The sequence below is a fragment of the Urocitellus parryii genome, chromosome X (genome assembly GCF_045843805.1).
Source record: "Urocitellus parryii isolate mUroPar1 chromosome X, mUroPar1.hap1, whole genome shotgun sequence".
Classification (NCBI taxonomy): domain Eukaryota; kingdom Metazoa; phylum Chordata; class Mammalia; order Rodentia; family Sciuridae; genus Urocitellus; species Urocitellus parryii.
Window position 1 is genome coordinate 121,067,103 of NC_135547.1, and position 18,667 is coordinate 121,085,769.

Consider the following 18,667-nt stretch of genomic DNA (forward strand, 5'->3'; position numbering starts at 1 on the left):
CCAAGGGAAACAAGTCAAGCTTCCCAGAGTACAGAATAGTCATCTGGAACATGGAAATTTAGCTTGCTGCTTTGAGGATTTCTGGAATTCTTATACACAGGATAATATTATAGGTTTCTAGTTAAGATGGGGGCACACTCCAGTGTTTTGGAAAATTTAAGAAAGAAGCCCATGAATCTAGGGGAAAAATGAGCAATTCTTCTTAGTTTGAGATATGGAAGTAAGGTACTCAGAGTTTTGGTACCATGTAATACCATGGAGAAAAAGCAGAAAATGGGGATGTGGAGACACCTAAGCCTTTAAGGACAGACTAGGGATGTAGCTCAGAGGTAGAATTCTTGTCTAGCATGCACAAGGCCCTGGGTTTGATCACCAGCACCACAATCTGACAATTTAAATATTATTAATAATATTACTATTTCGTGTAATAGTTCATGTAAAGTCAGCAAGCAGAAAAAAAAGTACATATTCAATATGCACAAACCAAATAAACTTCTGGTAGAGTTTCATTTTCACATCGTCTTTTCTATAGCAATTATATATATATTTAGTAATAAAAATGTTACTTATACTAATCAAAGAAAATCTGAATAAAAACTAGAAGGAAGTTTTTTATACATTTAAAAAATAATATCAATGAGTTCCTTTGCTAACAAAGAAGTCAACACTGTCACAGAAACAGTGTGATGTGTCTGATGTTGATATCACACTCTTCCTTTATGTGCAAATAGAACCACCAGATCTTGTTTTTACCTGATTTGTCTGTAGAATCTTCAAATTCCACAAGGAAAGAGTACCCATTATTCCAGACGTGGAGGCAGGTAGCCGGGTCATAAGAGATGGTGAGAGGTTTTAAGCCAGGATCATAAACACTGTCCTTCCACCGGATATTGATGGGTGACTGACGATCACCCCCAGGAAGCAGGTCCACACTCTCCCAGAGTGGATGCACTAGGAGAGAGCAGGGTGGGGCCATTAGCAAGAGCAGGAGGCAGTCCCACTTGGGGAGAATCGGCACAGGCCAATGGCAACTGGAAGTCTTTGGAATTAGCGACTCAGAGCCTCAACTGCCTAAAGCAGAGGATAAAGGCAGACCAGAGAGCACCTTGCATGGGCTCATGTCTGCCATCTTGAAAAGCCAACATGTCCCATCTGCCTACTAATGTCCCCTGAACTCAGTGCTGTCAAGTCCTGTCACAACAGCAAAATGATTAGTGCCAGCTGCAAATGGGGTTTTCACAAGTGAATTTCTTTGTTTCATGGCTAATGTCCCAAGCCCCCAACTGGCTTTAAACACAAAGTCAAGTCAATTTAATTTCCAGTGACAGACTTCATTTTGAGCCAAGGGAATGGGGGAAGAATTTTGGAAAGCAAACTTTCATCGAGTGCAGCGTCTTCAGCTGGGTGGCTAGGGTAAACTGCTGACATGCGCAGTGTGCACGCTGAGCTCACCCCTGTGCCAGCCATCAGGCAGCCGTCATGCAAGGCCAGGGCGAATATCAACATTGCCCAGGTCCCTCAAGTTCCCGGCCTGTCACTCAAATGTGGACGTCATCTATTATGGTGTGTATACATGGTTTGTCCCCCACAGCCACTGACAATGTGACTGATGCTGACTCTTTCCCACAGAATCAAGCCCCAGGGCTTTGCAGCAATAAATATCAGTGGACTTCCTGCTAACAGAGACCTGTTGAGACACCCACATGTGATGAATGGAACCCTCATCTAGTGGTTTGGGGTGGTCCAGTTCCCAGCCTTGTAGAAGCATCATGGATGGGTAGAATCAAAATCAACTGGAAATGTGAATGGACAGAAGTCGTTGCCAATGGCCCCTGCATCTTGCCCCACCACTAAGAATGAGTAAGGATTGGAGTAGTGGGGTAAGATTCGGGTAAGGATTACTCGAATTTGAGTAAGGATTCACAGTATTTTTTTCTTTCCTTTTTTTTTTTCCCATAAAATATAGTACTCTTATCTCTGGAGAGGTCCAAACCCAACTTTGAATTTTTTTCCACCTTAGTATAAAAGAACTTGTGAAGAACAAGAATTTCCTTTAGAGAAGATCTGTTTCAGAACTGTAAAAGAGAAAATGCGTATGAACTGATACAATGCATCATCTTCTAATCTGATGAAACTGCAATGTTGTGGGCAGGAGTGAAATCTTCCTCCTTCCATTGTCACCCTATACTGCCTAATTAAATATATATCCTTTAATTTTATTATTGATTATCCAACTGCTATTGTTGGGTGGGGGAGCTACATTTGCTTCAAATTACACTGATTTTTAAAATATATTTTTTAGTTGTCAATGGACCTTTATTTTATTTGTTTATATGTGGTGCTGAGAATCGAACCCAGTGCCTCACACATGCTAGGCAAGTGCTCTACCACTGGGCCACAACCCCACCCTCCTTCAGCCCTTTTTATTTTTTATTTTGTGACAAGATCTTGTTAACTTGCTTAGGGCCTCACTGAGTTGCTGAGGCTGAACTTGTGATCCTCCTACCTCAGCTTCCAGAGCAGCTGAGATTACAGGTGTGCACCACCATTCCTGACTCACGCTGATTTTTTTTAATTTTATGTATTTTATTTAATTATTCTTTTTGTGTTTTTTATTAATTTTTTATTTATATATGACAGCAGAATGCATTATAATTCTTATTACACATATAGAGCATAATTTTTCATATTTCTTGTTGTATACAAAGTATATTCACACCAACTTGTGTCTTTTTTTAGAAATAAAAGTTCATTAAAGTTACTACATAAAATATTAATATGTAAAATGAAATAATTTCCATACAACATGATTAAAAGTGAAATTGAAATAGAAATCATATACTTTTCTAAATAATGCATAAAATATGGTCTACAACAAACTTACTCCTTATAAAATTACTGAATATTACTAAAGATCATTAAAGAAGTCATAAATAAATGAAAATAAAACATAATTTTTGTATAAAATAAGACAGTATTATAAAGACAGCAATTCTCCTCCAAAATTGGCTATGAACTAAATGGAATTCTAGTGAAACTCTCAACAGGATTTTTCATGAAAGTTGACAAGCTGTCTGCTAAATCACATGGAGAATAAATGATTACTAACTGCCAAGATAACTTTGCAAAGGACATGGGCATGCAATGGCTCCATACCACACAGAATGGAGAAGATTCTGGTTTAGCTCTTTTATCATACAATGTGTTCTATTAGAAAAAAAATATTCAATTTGATAAATTTCTCATATTAATTGTTTGAAAAAAAATATTTATTTAACCCATAATTATGTTTTAAAACTGTTGGTTGAAGCGGTCAGGGTAGATAAGTTTGACCACAAAGAAGTGAGAATGTTTTGGCAGGAGCTGAGATAGTTGTTTTATTGTGGTCTATTATTTTAAGTGTCTGAAGCATCATTATCAATAATCTTTTCTTCTAGAACTTACTTTAAACTTCAGTTTTTTTAAGGAAAAAAATGGCTACAATAACACTAATACATCTCTTCTGAATTACTTTGGAAATGTTTGGTATTATTCTGTTCTAACTATGCAGGAGAGACACATTTGTCCTGTGTTATTATTTTCAAATGAAGCAATCCTGTATGCTTGTGTAATTTTAAAAGTTACATTGTCATTGCTATTACTCTAGTTCTTACACAGGCAAACCTCTGTTGTCACTTAAGGACATCAGACTCAAGTCCTTCCTTGATTAACCCTCCATGCATCTATGGTCCATTTGATGTCTTTGATATGAATACACTAAAGGGCTTTTACTGATGAACTAATCATTTAATTCCTTTAGGCTAAATTTTCTTCTCTTTTAAAAGAGTAATCTCCATAGGACCATGCTTCAGCATGCAAAACATATAATAATACTTTGCATGTTTTTTTACATGCAAATAAATTTTTTATTAATATTTTTATTTATATATGACAGCAGAATGCATTACAACTCTTATTACACATATAGGGCACAATTTTTCATATCTCTGGTTGTATACAAAGTATATTCACACCAATTCGTGTCTTTATACATGTACTTTGGAATAATGTCCACCACATTCCACCATCATTAATAACCTCATACTCCTTCCCTTCCCCTCTCACCCCTCTGCCCTCTTTTTAATATCCTGGAAAATCTTAACAGCCCTGATTCAGTTTCAAAGATTCCTGAAACAAACAGACCACAGATCTTCACCTCTAAGATGCTCAGATATGAGAATTAGAGAATTCAAACTCTTTAAAGCCAGTTCATGAGGATCTCCTCTGAAGACTATGGAAGAACTGGAATAGTGATCAGGTCCCTAAAATGATGCCCTTGGTCATCCTTAATTGTAGGCCATTTCATCCAAGAAATGGAAATCATCAACTCTCACACCCCAGAGAACTAACTAACACAAGAAAACTGGGTTCATTCCTTCACTGCCCTTTTATGAACATAATGCCATCAATTTATGACTTTTGGTTTACAAGTTCAGCTCCCAGTGGAATTTCCTTCCTGTGACCACCTCTTCTTTTTATTACCCTAGACCATCCCCCATTGGAAGTGGAGGGACTTAGTCACTGTCCCCTTATTGAAGCCAGCATTGCCAAGGGTTTGTTTTTCTAAAGATAAACTCACATTTTTGTTCTTCCCTCCCCTTTCTCTTCCTCCACTTAAACAAAAAGCAGATTGAAATAATTTCCTGGTAGTTGCTCATATTTTCCCTCAAAATAGGGAGCTGTTTTGTATTCTAACACGGGCTTTATTTTCAAGTTTTTCTTATGTAGAAAAAAATGAAATAAACAAAGATAGTGATTGTATCGACCATGGCTTAAGTGAGCAAAATAACACTGTCATTAAGAATCTCATAGCCAGGCACAGTGGTGCATGCCTATAATCCCAGCAGTTTAGAAGGCTGAGGGATGTGGGAGGATCACAAGTTCAAAGCCAGCCTTAGCAACAGCGAGGTATTAAGCAACTCTCTGAGACCCTGTCTCTAAATAAAATATAAAAAAGGTCTGGGGATGTGACTCAGTGATTAAGCACCCCTGGATTCAATTCTCAGTACCAAAAAAAAAAAAAAAATCTCATAGCTGAGATGGCATGGTAGCCCATGCCTATCATTCCAGTGATTTGGAAGATTGAATCAGGAGGATCACAAGTTGAAGGCCAGCTTCAGCAATTTAGCAAGACCCCATCTCAAAATAAAAAATAAAAAGGGTTAAGGATGTACTCAGTGGGAAAGCACCCCAGGTTCAATCCACCGTTTCAATCATTCACCCAGGCTAAGGTATTTTTGTATAGCAGCTTAAACACACTAAGGCAGTTTGATTCTCCTTCTTGCTTTATTTCCTCTTACCCCACTGATCACCATATTATTTCTTCTTGAAGAATCTTTCAGGTCATTTCTTCCTTGCCTTGCCCATAACCACTACCCAAGTTGAGGCCCCTAAACCCCAGACTTCATTTGAAGCCTCTTGGGGGTATCTCTCTCCTCCCCCACACCCCTGGATCCTGTGTTCTGACACTCAGCAGTTTCCCTAAACCATCAGCTTTGCTGTGTTGCATTCCTGCTAACAACTGTACATCAACCTGTAACTTGTGTCCAAGGGCCCCGGTGCTCCTATTCAAGCTTCTCTCACTTATCCCATTCCTCCTCCTCCTCCTTCCCAAGCTCTTGTCTCCCGTGCTGCTTTTCTTATCATGCCACCACCCTTGACTGTGCCACAATTATTACAACTGCCACCTGCACAGACTGAGCTCTTTTTGCTTGTGCTTAGATACCTTCATTCTCCTTACCACTTAGGAGATCTTCCACTGCATATCTTCTCCTTGGGATGACACTTTCTCCAGCCACTCTTTTCTTTGCTTTTTTAAACTCACACTGCATTCACTCACACCATTTAGCATCCAGAATCCCTCATGTAATGTGTGTTTGCTTTATCTGTTCAAAGGGCCTGTGTCAACCCCGAGCCTATGGGGCCCATGTCCTGCACTTTTTCTGTAGCTTCCAGGGCTAAACCTGGTACTAGGCACAGAGGAGGCACTAAATAGTCATATTTTACAACTTTTTAAAAATGATATTTTTTTAAAAAAAATTTTAAGTTGTCAATGGATATTTATTTATTTATATGCAGTACTAAGGATCAAACCCAGTGCCTCACACATGCTAGGCAAGTGCTCTACCACTGAGTTACAGCCCCAGCCCCTAAATGGTTATTTTACTGATAGAGAAAAACCAGAGTTGATGCCCGGTTGTCCACTCTTACCTCACACCCATCATCTCTCTACCAGGCAAACTGGTTTGCCCAAATAGCTCCTGGGATCTCATGATTAGATCTACCTGTTTCTCAAAATATCAAAGAATTCTTGCCGGTTCTCAAAGTCAATTCTTTCCCCTTCCCTGCCAATCCTATCCTAAATTTAATCACCCCTTTAGCTGCTCTGACTTCTCAGTACCCATTCCCTTGTTAAACCAAACCTGGAAGAGACCAAAGGATCTCTGAAGCAAAAAGGTCCACCACACCAACGCAGGTTAGGTGTTAGTCAGAAATAAAGTAGCAGTCCTGGGATAAGTTTCTGAAGCTCCCAAAACCAAGACTAGAAAGCACTTGGAAAAATGTCACTGGATCCAACAAAACAACATAACACAACACACACACACATACACAGTACTTTAAAATGAAAATTTGAGAAAGGAAGGCATAGATTATTTACATCAAACCTACATTGGCTACAGATTATAGGGGCAGGATTATCTGAAGCAGGGATATTAGATAGTAGTTAGTGATGAGCCGTGAAATGTGAACCAATAACATAGGAGGGTCATGGGGCTTCTCTGAATAGCCTTAATGAACAATCAAGTAACTTGTAGAACAACAGGTATGCTAACCCTGAGAATAAGCAGGTGGAAACAAGGGAGAACAATTAATAAATATGTCAAGAGAGGAAGATCAATGGGGTTATTGACTCATTGTAAAGTTAGGATTTATGGCCACAGGTTTCTTAATGTGTTTCAGAAGTCAGTCCAGTCATTGACTTGTAGATGACAGCCCCCTGAATGGGATGGTTGCCGTGACAGTTCTGGAGAGGGCCAAGAAGGGTTAAAAACTCTCCCACCTTATGTGAAGGAGGAGTCAGTCTCCTGATTGGTGGAGGGTACAGAAGAAGACCCCTGGCAACCATCAAACAGAAGTAAATTTGGAAGCAGCTTTATTGTTCTCTGGTCTCTCTCTCTCTCTCTCTCTCTCTCTCTCTCTCTCTCTGCTTTAGCCTTACTTTACTTTCACTTAATAAAATTGTCTTAGCCAGGCGCAGTGCCGCACACCTGGAATCCCAGCAGCTGGGGAGGCTGAGGCAGAGGATCTCGGGTTTAAAGCCAGCCTCAACAACAGGGAGGCCCTAAGCAACTCAGTGAGATCCTGTCTGTAATAAAATACAAAATAGGGCTGGGGATATGGCTCAGTGGTTGAGTGCCCCTGAGTTCAATACCCAATACCAAAAAAAAAAAAAAAAAAAAAAAAAAAATTCTCTTACTTGGCTTTTCATGTCTGACTTTAAATTTTCTTTCATCAGGACACAAGAACCGAGGTTTAGAACTTCAGCTCTCCCCTCTCCTGTGATAGGGGAAGCTTTGGGATAGGAAGACAGCCCACAAGAGAAGCATTTGACCTTCTCTATCTCTTTTTCCCTTCCACCCACAGGACCTCTGTAATTAAATTTAGAACATCAAAATTTAGGACTTCCCCACTCTCTATACCTGAGTTTATCAATATGGTGGCCACTTGCCATGTGTCTAAATTGAGATGTGCTATAATGAATGACACTAGGGACTTTGAAAACATAGCATAAAATAAAGACTTAAAAATTCATTTATAATTTATAATTCTTATCATCACTTCATGTTAAAATGATAATATTTTGGATATATTGGGTTAAATAAAATTCACCAGTAAAATTAATCTTATCTGTGTATCCACCTTAGTAATGTGATTATCAGAAAATATAGAATTACCTATATGGGTCATATTTCTGGCTTACATTATTTATTTACTGGACAGCATCGTTCTATACCCTCAGTGGCTTTTTAGTCTGTGCCTTGCCACTGGACTCTTTTCTTCCCCCTTGGAGTGTGCTGTTTTCTCATGTAATTGAAGACCATCTTTGGCCTTAGAGCAGTTGCAGGCAGGGATCCTGCACATGATTTTGTTGAGGACAATGAGAAAATCATAAATTGCCATGTTGCAGCATGTGGCTGTAAAAGGCACTTTGATGCTGAGTCCATTAACCACAAGATACCCATGTCATGACCAGCACAGGAGAATAAAGCCCAAACTTCCTGTGGTCACTTCCAGGGTTATTTGTTGGTCTTAGAGAGCCGAAGGTAACTCTGAGGCCACTATGCAATTTTAAGGTGATCTTAATGGGCCCATTGTTTCTCAAGGTATTTGAATATTAATACAACAGTCTGGGACATCCTGGATGTAAATTATCTAGGGATTATCAGAGTTCCTTGAGAAAACACTGACAGGCTTTTTAATATTGTTTTCCAGGCTTTATTTGTATTTCTCAAAATTAAATAGAGAAATAATAGAACAACATTGAAACCGTTCAGTTATAATATAGATCAGTGCTGTCAGAACTTTGATGATGGGAATATCCAGTGTGGTGAAAACAAAGTGTATGTGGCTATAATATATGAATGAAATTAAATTTACATATAAATATTCACATGGGGCTAGTGGCTACATTTTGTACACTGCAGTTCTAGTTCAAGTTATCCTAAAATGTTTGTCATCATTCTAAAAGTAGGGAGACCTTGAACATTAAGAATCACTGGGGGGGCTGGGGTTGTGGCTCAGTGATAGAGCGCAAGACTCTGGGTTTGATCCTCAGCACCACATAAAAATAAATAAGGTATTTTGTTCAACTACAACTAAAAAATAAATATTAAAAAAATAAGAATCACTGGAAGCCAGGCACAGTGGTACATTCCCACAATCCTATCAACTCGGGAGACTGAGACAGTGGGATGGCAAATTCAAGGTCAGCCTCAGCAAATTAGCAAGACCCTGTCTTAGAATTAAAAATAAGCCGGGGTCAGTGGTGCACACCTGAAATGCCAGAGGCTCAGGAGGCTGAGGCATGAGGATCGAGAGTTCAAAGCCAGCCTCAGCAAAAGTGAGGTGCTAAGTAACTCAGTGAGACCCTATCTCTAAATAAAATACAAAGTAGGGCTAGGGATGTGGCTCAGTGGTCAAGTGCCCCTGAGTTTAATCCCCTGGACCAAAAAAAAAAAAAAAAAAAAAATGGTCGGGTAGGCTGGGGATATAGCTAGGGATGTAGCTCAGTGGTAAATGCCCTGGGTTTAATCCCCAGTCCCTCCGGCAAAAAAAAAAAAAAAAAAAAAAAAAAAAATCATTGTAATAATAACAAATATATACCATTTCCATCCTAGACTGTATTCTTTATATATCTAATTAAATTAAGATGTACTAAATTATCAAATTCATTTTTCTATGGTCCAAGATCTTGTGCCTAAATTTTTTTAATGTAATGATTAGGCTAAATGTCATTAGATGATACCCTAGGTGGAACTGATTTGATTTCCATCATGGGTAACAGGTGTACAATCCGTAAGTCCCCAACAGGGCTGCCTGCTTCTTGAGATAACAGCAAACAGCAATTTGAGTTGACAGCCAGTGATTACTTGGTAGGAGGGCAGGGAGCTAAGGTAAAGGCGCAGATCTCAAGGCTGACCTATAAGGTTGCTTTCTGAATTTGTCACAACCTCCCACTTGATTTATTCCTTACTCTGCTTCATTTCATCTTAAAATGGTCAGATTTAAACACCTGTGGCAGGCACTGAGCCTATGAAAATAAAGATAATGATAATACAGTTAATGATAACAATTGCAGTACTAGTCGAATTAGTAACCATAGTAGTAGTACTTGTAGAATTTAGTAATACTAAAGGGTTTTTTTTTTTTGGGGGGGTGGTAGTTTTTGTGGTTGTTTGGTGCTAGAAATTGAAATCAGGGCCTCACCCATACTAAGCAAGTCCTAACACTGAGTTTCTAACCCTTAACAATCTTAGGTGGTTCTTGGTCCAGTGTATTCTCGGCCTTCCAAAAACAATGAGTGCTGTCGACACAGGTAAGTAGGCGAGGGGTCAGGATAACAGAAGAGGAAATGCTCAGTGAGAAAGCAAAGACTATAATATTCTCCTGAGTGAAAGCAAGTCAGGACAGTGCAGTATACCAAAAGCCAAATAAATGGTGACCATGTCATTTGTCCTACCAACTTGGAAACAAGAATGTGTCATATAATGTGGTAAATTAATCTAGTGAAACCTCCCCAAACCCCTGCAGTTTTTTTTTTTGTCAGAAATAAAAGAAGTACCTCAACTGTCCTAAAGACAAAAGCATGCAGAACTTTAGATGTTTAACTTTCATCTTTCTGTAAAAAAAAAAAAAAAAAAGGAAATCTTTGGTAACTCACTAAATATGACTAATTTTTTCCATTTTAAGCCTTAGGTCATAGAGCGCCAGTCTGAGTAGGATGTGGGCATGCTGGTAGGAAGCCACACCTAACAACCAGAAATTTATTATGACTCAGGCCAGTTTAATTTAATGAGAATACAGTCAACGAGGAAGGAAAGAAAATAAACATACAATAAAATTATATTTATGAAACAGTTTCAAGCCTTTGAATTTAGCTAGATTAGCATTACTAATTTATAAGCATTCAATTTTTACCCATTCTTTGTATTGTATATATTTGGGGTCAAAGAGGATCAACAACAACAACAAACAACAGAAATCCAGACCAACCTGGATGCAAGCCCACATTTGAAAATTTTGTGTCAATTTCTTTTAATAATGGAAAACATGAAAAATTTCTCTTGAATGCTATGCTTAGCCACTTCATCTCTCCATAAACTCAAACTCATCTTTCCACAAATACCCACATCCTCTCCCAGCACCTTGACTGTTCTTAATGATGGGGGCAATTTTGTCCCCAAGAGCTTGTTTGACAATGTCTGCTGACTTTTTTTTTTTTTTTTCTGGTGGCAGGCATTGAACTCAGGGCCTCAAACATGCTTGGCAAGTGCTCTATCACTGAGCTACATCCTCAGTTCCCTGCAGAAATTTGTGGTTCTTATAACTGGGTGGGAGTCCTACTGGCATCTAGTGGGTAGAGGCCAGGGATGCTGCTCAACACCCTGCCATTCTCAGGAGAGTTCCCAACAACAATGACCCACCTACCATGTCAAGGTCATGGTTGAGAATCCCTACAACATCCTGATGTGGACATTAATTTGTATTCCCAGGGCAAGAATCAGAGGTTTGAGAGACCACCTTCTGGCTCACTTGATTTTCTGTGTTTACAGCAGAACACATACTATCAAGTTAGTCAGCTAGAATTAACTCCAGGATTTGTAACTCCGGTTAGAATATCCCTTAGTGTGAAGCCACTGACTTGCTTGCAAAAATTAAAGCAACTTCCAGAAACTTAAGATTTACTGAAATAATTTGTACTCTGTGGATTGCCCTTAGTAAAAAGATCATTACTAACAAGAAACAATAAAAACAGCAGGTTGTGAGGCCTGGTGGTACACAGCTTTAAGCCCAGTGACTTGGGAGGCAGAGGCAGAAAGATCACAAATTGGAGGCCAGCCTAGTAACTTAGCAAGACTCTGTTTTGAAATAAAAAAAAAAGAGTTAGGGATGTAGCTTGTGGGAGAGCACCCCTGAATTCAATTGTCAGTACCATTACAAAAAAAAAAAAGTTGCTTAGGGTTTCATTAAGTTGCTGAGGCTGGCCTTGAACTTGTGATCGTCTTGCCTCAGCTTCCCAAGATAATCAGATTCCAAGATATTTGAAACTGGAAGTCTTATTTGTCCAATTTCTGCACCATTTTAGTATACTAAACCTGACCAAGAAAGAACTTTCCACATTTACTTTAGAGGATCAATAGAAAAGTTAGCATAGTAGTATACCTGTAATCCCAGCAACTTGGGAGGCTGAGGCAGGAGGATCACAAGTTCAACTCCAGCCTCATCAATTTAGCAAGGCCCTAAGCAACCTGGCAAGACCCTGTCTCAAAATTACAACATATAATCACACCAGACTGCCAATGACACCATACCTACAAATGCTTAACACAAATGATTGTTATAAAAACCAAACAAGCGATTTTGTTCTCTTTAGGAAAATGTACTCACAGGCTCGGTTCCGGCTTTTATAAGTGCAGGTGTAGAGACTGCAGGGCCTCACTGGCATGGACTGAAGAACCTGGAAACTTCTCCATGGTGATTTGCATGGAGAAGCTTGAAGAATGACCCTCAAGCTATTCATCACCACCATCTCTAGCTGGAAATCTCTGTCAGTTTCCAAATAGTTTGCAGGAACCTCAAAACCTAGAGGAGGAGGGCAGAAGAGGAAAAGCTATGACCAATAGAGAAAGAAAATCATGTGGAAACATCTAAGTTCACACCCTGAGGTGGGGGGGGGAGGGCGTGGGACAATAGTTTTATTCACTTTTGGGTTTCAAACTCATTGGTTCCTCACTAAGCTGTGTCCAGATGACTGACTCATATGCCCTGCCTTTCAGGGCTGGCAAATACTTGAGGCCCAGAGAAAACATTCTCCTCATTTACATGAATAAAAAAACTGTTTGTACTGGGGATTAAACCCAGGAGTGCTTAACCACTGAGCAACATCCCCAGACCTTTTTATTTTTTGAGATAGGGTCTTAATAAGTTGCTTAGGGTCTCACTAAGTTACTGAGGCTGCCCTCAAACTTGTGATCCTCCTGCTTCAGCCTCCCAAAATGCAGGGATTACAGGCATGCACCACTGTTCCTGGCTGGTTTCTTAAACAAACAAAAAATTACTCCCTGAAATCCCAATTCATTACCCAGCATGGTATTTCCATATAGGAAGAATTCAATGATTAAAATTCCCTCCAGGCTGAATAAAAACAATCATCTGCTTTTGGATTGCTTAAAAACAACAACAACAAAGAAAAGAAAGAAAGAAAGAAAGAAAGAAAGAAAGAAAGAAAGAAAGAAAGAAAGAAAGAAAGAAAGAAAGAAAGAAAGGAAAAAATTTTTAAATAATATATCCTGCCAAAATAGTCATGGGTGGTTTTGAAATCTAAGCTTAAATACAATCTGTGACTCTTTGCCCATTCTTGTTGTAATGTTATGGCTCCAGAACATGGGAAAAACAGACAATGTTACTCTTGAACTGTCACTCTCTGCACCTCTTGCAGTAAAAATCTCAGAAGATGATGTTTTGCAAGGTATCCAACATGGGGTTCTGAAATTATGGTAATATTAACTTTGAACACTTTTCGCCTACCAGCCCTGTACTCCTGCTCCATTATGGCTTCATCCACTTTTCCTCCAAAATCCTGTCCCAAGTGAATAAACAAGTTCTGAAATTGAAAACAAACACTTCTCTTGGTTCCCTATTCATTCCACTATAGATTTTTCGAGTGTTTTGTATGATTACTTGGGATGCCTCCAGACAGCTGTTGGGGACATAACTGATGTTGAGTGACCATGACTGGTACGACTGCATAGACCTGGCCCCATTGAGCTCCTAGCCCCTTTGAGTCCATTTGTTTTCCTGCTTGCCCACCAACCAGGTGGACTTCAGTTTCTCCAGCTCCTTAGGCCCTCTGCAGCAGGTGAAGATGGTCTTCTTTCCCTGGGACACTCTCCTTACCTCTGTGTCTGGTTGATTCCTTCAGATTACCGACTCTAGTGCCACTTGCTTTAAACTTTCCCCCAACCATGTGCTCCCCAGGTTAACCCGGCACAGGCACTCTTCTGCAGCAGAGTGCTTACTGCAGTTCAATTAAGTACCTGATTGGGAAGGCAGACTGCAACCAATCCTCCCCAGCACCTAAGCTCCATAGTGAGAGGGGTGGTTGTCTCTTAGAGACACAGCATCATAGCTTCATTTCTTAGGGACACAGTTCCTGTGTTCGGGGAGTGCAAGATGAGGGACCTGAGCAGGCTCCTTTGGTGATGGGGAAGATGTTGATTCTAATTTCAAGAATAGAGAACTGTGATGTGACTACCCACATGTTTGGGGACAGTACTAAAGGTCTTTCATTTTTTCAATTGGTACCATTACCCATTTGTAGGGTTGTTTTTATTTTGTTTTGCTTTACCTTGTATTTTTCTTTATTGCAATACTGGGGATCCCAGGGCCTCTAATATGGCAAATGCTCTACCACTGAGTTATACGCTCAGCCCACATGAGTTGCTTGCATCATTATTATAATCATCATCATTATTATTATTAGGTACTAGGGACTGAACCCAGGGACACTCTACCACTGAGTGACTGACACCCACAGCACATTTTATTTTTTTTATTTTGAGACAGAGTCTCACTAAGTTGCTGAAGCTGGCCTCAAACTTGTGATCCTCCTGCAGAGTCTCTGGGATCATAGGTGTGTGCCACCACATCCCGCTTGTATTTTTTTTTTTTTTTTTTTTTGAGGAAGTTACTTGGGATTGAACACTCAGGGACACTCAATCACTGAGCCACATCCCTAGCCCTATTTTGTATTTTATTTAGAGACAGGGTCTCACTGAGTTGCTTAGTGTCTCACAGTTGCTGAGGCTGGCTTTGAACCCAGACCTCCTGTTTCAGCCTCCCGAGCCGCTGGGATTATAGGTTTGCCCCACCACACCTGGCCCAGCTTGGATTTTTTATATGCTTTTAAATACTGTTCTTTAAGAGGAGAGTCTCATATTTCTACTTATAGGATCTGAAGGACTCACAAAGTCCTGTTTGATCTAAAAGAAGAACTTACCTGTGTATAAACCTATCCTAGTCTCTCAAGGATGGGAATTCTCTCAGTGCACATTTTCACTTCAACATTTATTATCATTTCATTTGTTCTAGCACTGTGTTGGATGCTGTGAGTCTAAGATGATGAAAGTCATAAAAAGGACACACTAAAATGTGATGAACCTAAAAAACATGATGCCAAAGTAAAAGAAGCCACATACAAGGGATGTTATTAATTTCTGGCACCACTACTGCTACTGACTAAATAAGAATTAAAGACTATGCTGCTTTTGTCACATAAAGAAATTAAGGCGAACAAACTCATTTTTAAAAGAGATGGCTTTGTCTGTGTCCCTGTACCTCAAAGGGAATCTGTGCCAAAATGGAAGACACTTGGAACTATAAACTAATATGAAATGCAGAACCTCTGTTGAGTCTTGAGTGTTTTGAAGATTGAAAAATCTTGCTCAGCATGGGTGTCCACCAAAAGACCATCTAAAACTATCTGTGCGTCACAACTGAGACCAATCAGGGAGTTTTCTATCTGTTGTAAAGTTAAATGCATTGTCTTGGGGGGAAAAAAAGCACATGAAATGCTTAGGGGAAATCTGCAGAGCCAGAAGACAGACTGGAGGTTGCTAGGGGGCAGTGACTGCTGAGCGGGCTCCAGGTTTCTTTTTGGGGTGATGAAAATGTTTTGGAACTAGATAGAAGAGGTGGTTGCACAACACTTATGATTACTAAATGCCACTGAATTCTTCACTTAAGTGAGGTTTTTTTTTTTGTTTTTTTTTTTTGTTGTTGTTGTTTTTTTGGTACCAGGGATTGAACCCAGGGGCACTTAACCACTGAGCACATCCTCAGCCCTTTTAAAATTTTATTTAGGGACAGGGTATTGCCGAGTTGCTTAGGGCCTTTCAAAGTTGCTGAAGCTGGCTTTTAACTCGTGATTCTCTTGTCTCAGTTTCCCGAGCCGCTAGGATTATAGTTGTGCACGACCACGCCCAGCAAGAGAGGTTCATTTTACATTAAATTTCACATCAATAATGTCCTTATTTTTAAAGAAGATGAATAAGGAAAACACAGTAAATGAGTTCATAGATTCTGCCTTCTCCTGTCGAAAGGAGGACTCTCAGAAGTTTGGCCTGGACTTGGGGGATGGGGAGCCAAGGCACAAGAGAAACTCAGGGGACACTAAAGACGCAGTTGGTATACAGACTTGAATTTTTCTTTCTGAGTGTAAAATTAAAAAACAAAACAAAACCCCACATCACGATCCCCATCAATGCTGAGCAAGGAGTCAAACAGTGTGATTCCATCTTCCTCTCTCTTTATGCACATCCCTATTTTTAATTGCCTGTGACCTGACTGACTCTTTTCTGTATTGCTGTTTGACCCTGCTCCTTCTGAGCTAGAAAGGAAAAGACTCCACCTGAGTGAAAGGAGAAAATTACCCCATAAGCCACATCCAATGAAAACAGAAAGGAGAATTACTTCCTATCGCTAGACTCCAAGGAACAATTGAGGGCTCCAGGCAGAACTCAAACTGGCTCCCATCAAGCCATCTTCCCAGACCAGAATTGGACCAATCTTTTGGCCTGGTCCTACGCACTTTGAGTATGCATCAGTTTGCCAACGAACACGCTGGACTCAAGGTGGAGATTTGCAGCCTTCACAAGATTGGAAGGACATTTTCGAATCTCTTGGAGGTTCCTCTCCTCCAGGACTAACTCTGCCTGGAGTCTGCAGACCAGTGACATCTAAAGTGTGTGTACATTGCCTAAAAGGTGTTTGAACTTCACTACCCATTAAGATCAGTTTTGCCTATAGTTTTATTTGTGTGTTTGTGGATATACACGTTGGGAGGAAGTATGTATGTCAAAATGTACCATATTCAAGATATGCAAAAGTTTGACTCGGGACTTCAAACACATCTCATAATAAACATTCATGAGATTATCTTTTTTTTTTTTTTAAGAGAGAGTGAGAGAGGAGAGAGAGAGAGAGAGAGAGAGAGAATATTTAATATTTATTTTTTAATTCTCGGCGGACACAACATCTTTGTTGGTATGTGGTGCTGAGGATGGAACCCGGGCCGCACGCATGCCAGGCGAGCGCGCTACCGCTGAGCCACATCCCCAGCCCCAAGAGATTATCTTGATAGTATCATTTTTCTTCTTGCTTTTTGGTACCAGGGATTGAACCCACAGGTGCTTAACCATTGAGCCGCATCCCTAACCCATTTTTTATTTTGAGATGGGATCTCACAAAGTTGCTTAAGGCCTTACTAAATTGCTGAGGCTGGCTTTGAACTCAAGATCCTTCTTCCTCACCTCCGGAGTCGCTGGGATTACAGGCATGGGCCACCATGTCTTGATAGTATCTTGAGACAAATAATGGCACCTTGTTTTCAAATACCTCCCTTAACTGAATTAACTGAGCAGCCTTACAGAACAATAATTTATTGATTACCTCAATTCAGAATATGATTCTGCTTTCTTTCTCTTAATTTTCTCTTATGGAAAATTTCAAACTAATACAAATACTATTTGCCTTCCATATTTATGGATTTGGTCAACTGCAGATTGAAAATATTTGAAAAAATTTGTATTTATATTGAACACATACATACCTTTTTCCTTATTATTTCTCTCTAAAAATATAGTATAATAGCTGTTGACATAGCATTTATATTGTATTAGGTGTTATAAGTAATCTACAGGCCATCTAAATTTATTTTTTACTGATACATAAAAACATAAAAATTGGACATATTTATGAGGTTCCATTGTGACTATGCCATTTTATATGAATATCTTGAGCCTCTGAGGATTTTGGTATCTGAAGGGGTTCTAGAATCAATCTTCCATGGACATTGAGAGACAACAGTAGAATGAGAATACTATACTAAAACCATCCATGCACCCATTATTCCTTTTCAACAATTACCTGTTCATAGACAATCATGTTTTATTTTACTTCCTCTTTGCTTTCCCTCCCTAGGTTATTTTGAAGCAAGTCTCAGCATATCTGTATTAACTTATCCATGATTATATTTCTCATAGGAAAATATCCCCCTAATGCACAGTTTCTTCTCCATAAAAATTATCTTATAAAACAGCCTCTGGTAGTAATTTATTACAGAATATGAAAACTTTCAATTTTTTTCAAAATTCAAAACTAGTCAAAGCCCAGTAACACTATAGACTTTCTTGGCTTCAACCTGACCCTTGGGATTACTATCTTCATCTCAGATGAGAGTTCAAATGATGAACTTTAGGTTCTAACTTGAAAGTCTATGTTTAGATGAAAGTGCATAATTTATAACTGCAGTATGGCAGAATAAAAGGATCATATGAACTGAAGTGTTTAAGATTAAAGCATAATACACACCCTTGAACTTATGCAAGAATCTACAACCAGAAGAACAGAAAAATATTTATTTAGTAACATGGTAAGAAGTTGACTCTGACTTCAAATAATGCAAGCTATCAGAAAGTTCTTGGAAAAAGCAGTGAAGGGTTAGATAAATGCAAGTTATTATTACTCAATGCCAAAATGCCACCATGCTATAAATGCCAAAACTAAGAAAATAGAAAGCAGTTTTGAATGACTTTGAATATCATTTTAAGCCAATAACTTCAAACAACTGCCACTAATCAGAATTTAGTTGATTTGACACTAAAATGAAAATTGAAAACCTGACAAGAGATATGGGGAAGAGGTGCCTCAGCTTTGTGCTTCTCTTCCATTGATGTTCAATCCTGAATCAAAGCAATAATCAATGATTATCTTATGTACAGCAATGTACTGGTGTAAATAAATATGAAATAAGCCATGCCCTTCCCCTCTCTCCAAAGCTTATAATCTA

General features: G+C 39.2%; 1 protein-coding gene across 2 annotated transcripts in view; it reads right to left on the bottom strand.

Annotated features, from left to right (window-relative positions):
• The window catches only part of Ca5b (carbonic anhydrase 5B), a 43,192-nt gene that overhangs the window by 18,160 nt on the left and 6,365 nt on the right, over positions 1 to 18,667 (bottom strand). For both annotated transcript variants that reach the window (XM_026396739.2, XM_026396740.2), the window contains exons 2-3: positions 12,208 to 12,402; positions 754 to 951 (exon numbers count right to left, since the gene is read on the bottom strand). In XM_026396739.2, coding sequence (XP_026252524.1) covers positions 754 to 951; positions 12,208 to 12,349 — 340 coding nt within the window. In that variant the 5' untranslated portion in view covers positions 12,350 to 12,402. The remainder of the gene's footprint in view (positions 1 to 753; positions 952 to 12,207; positions 12,403 to 18,667) is intronic.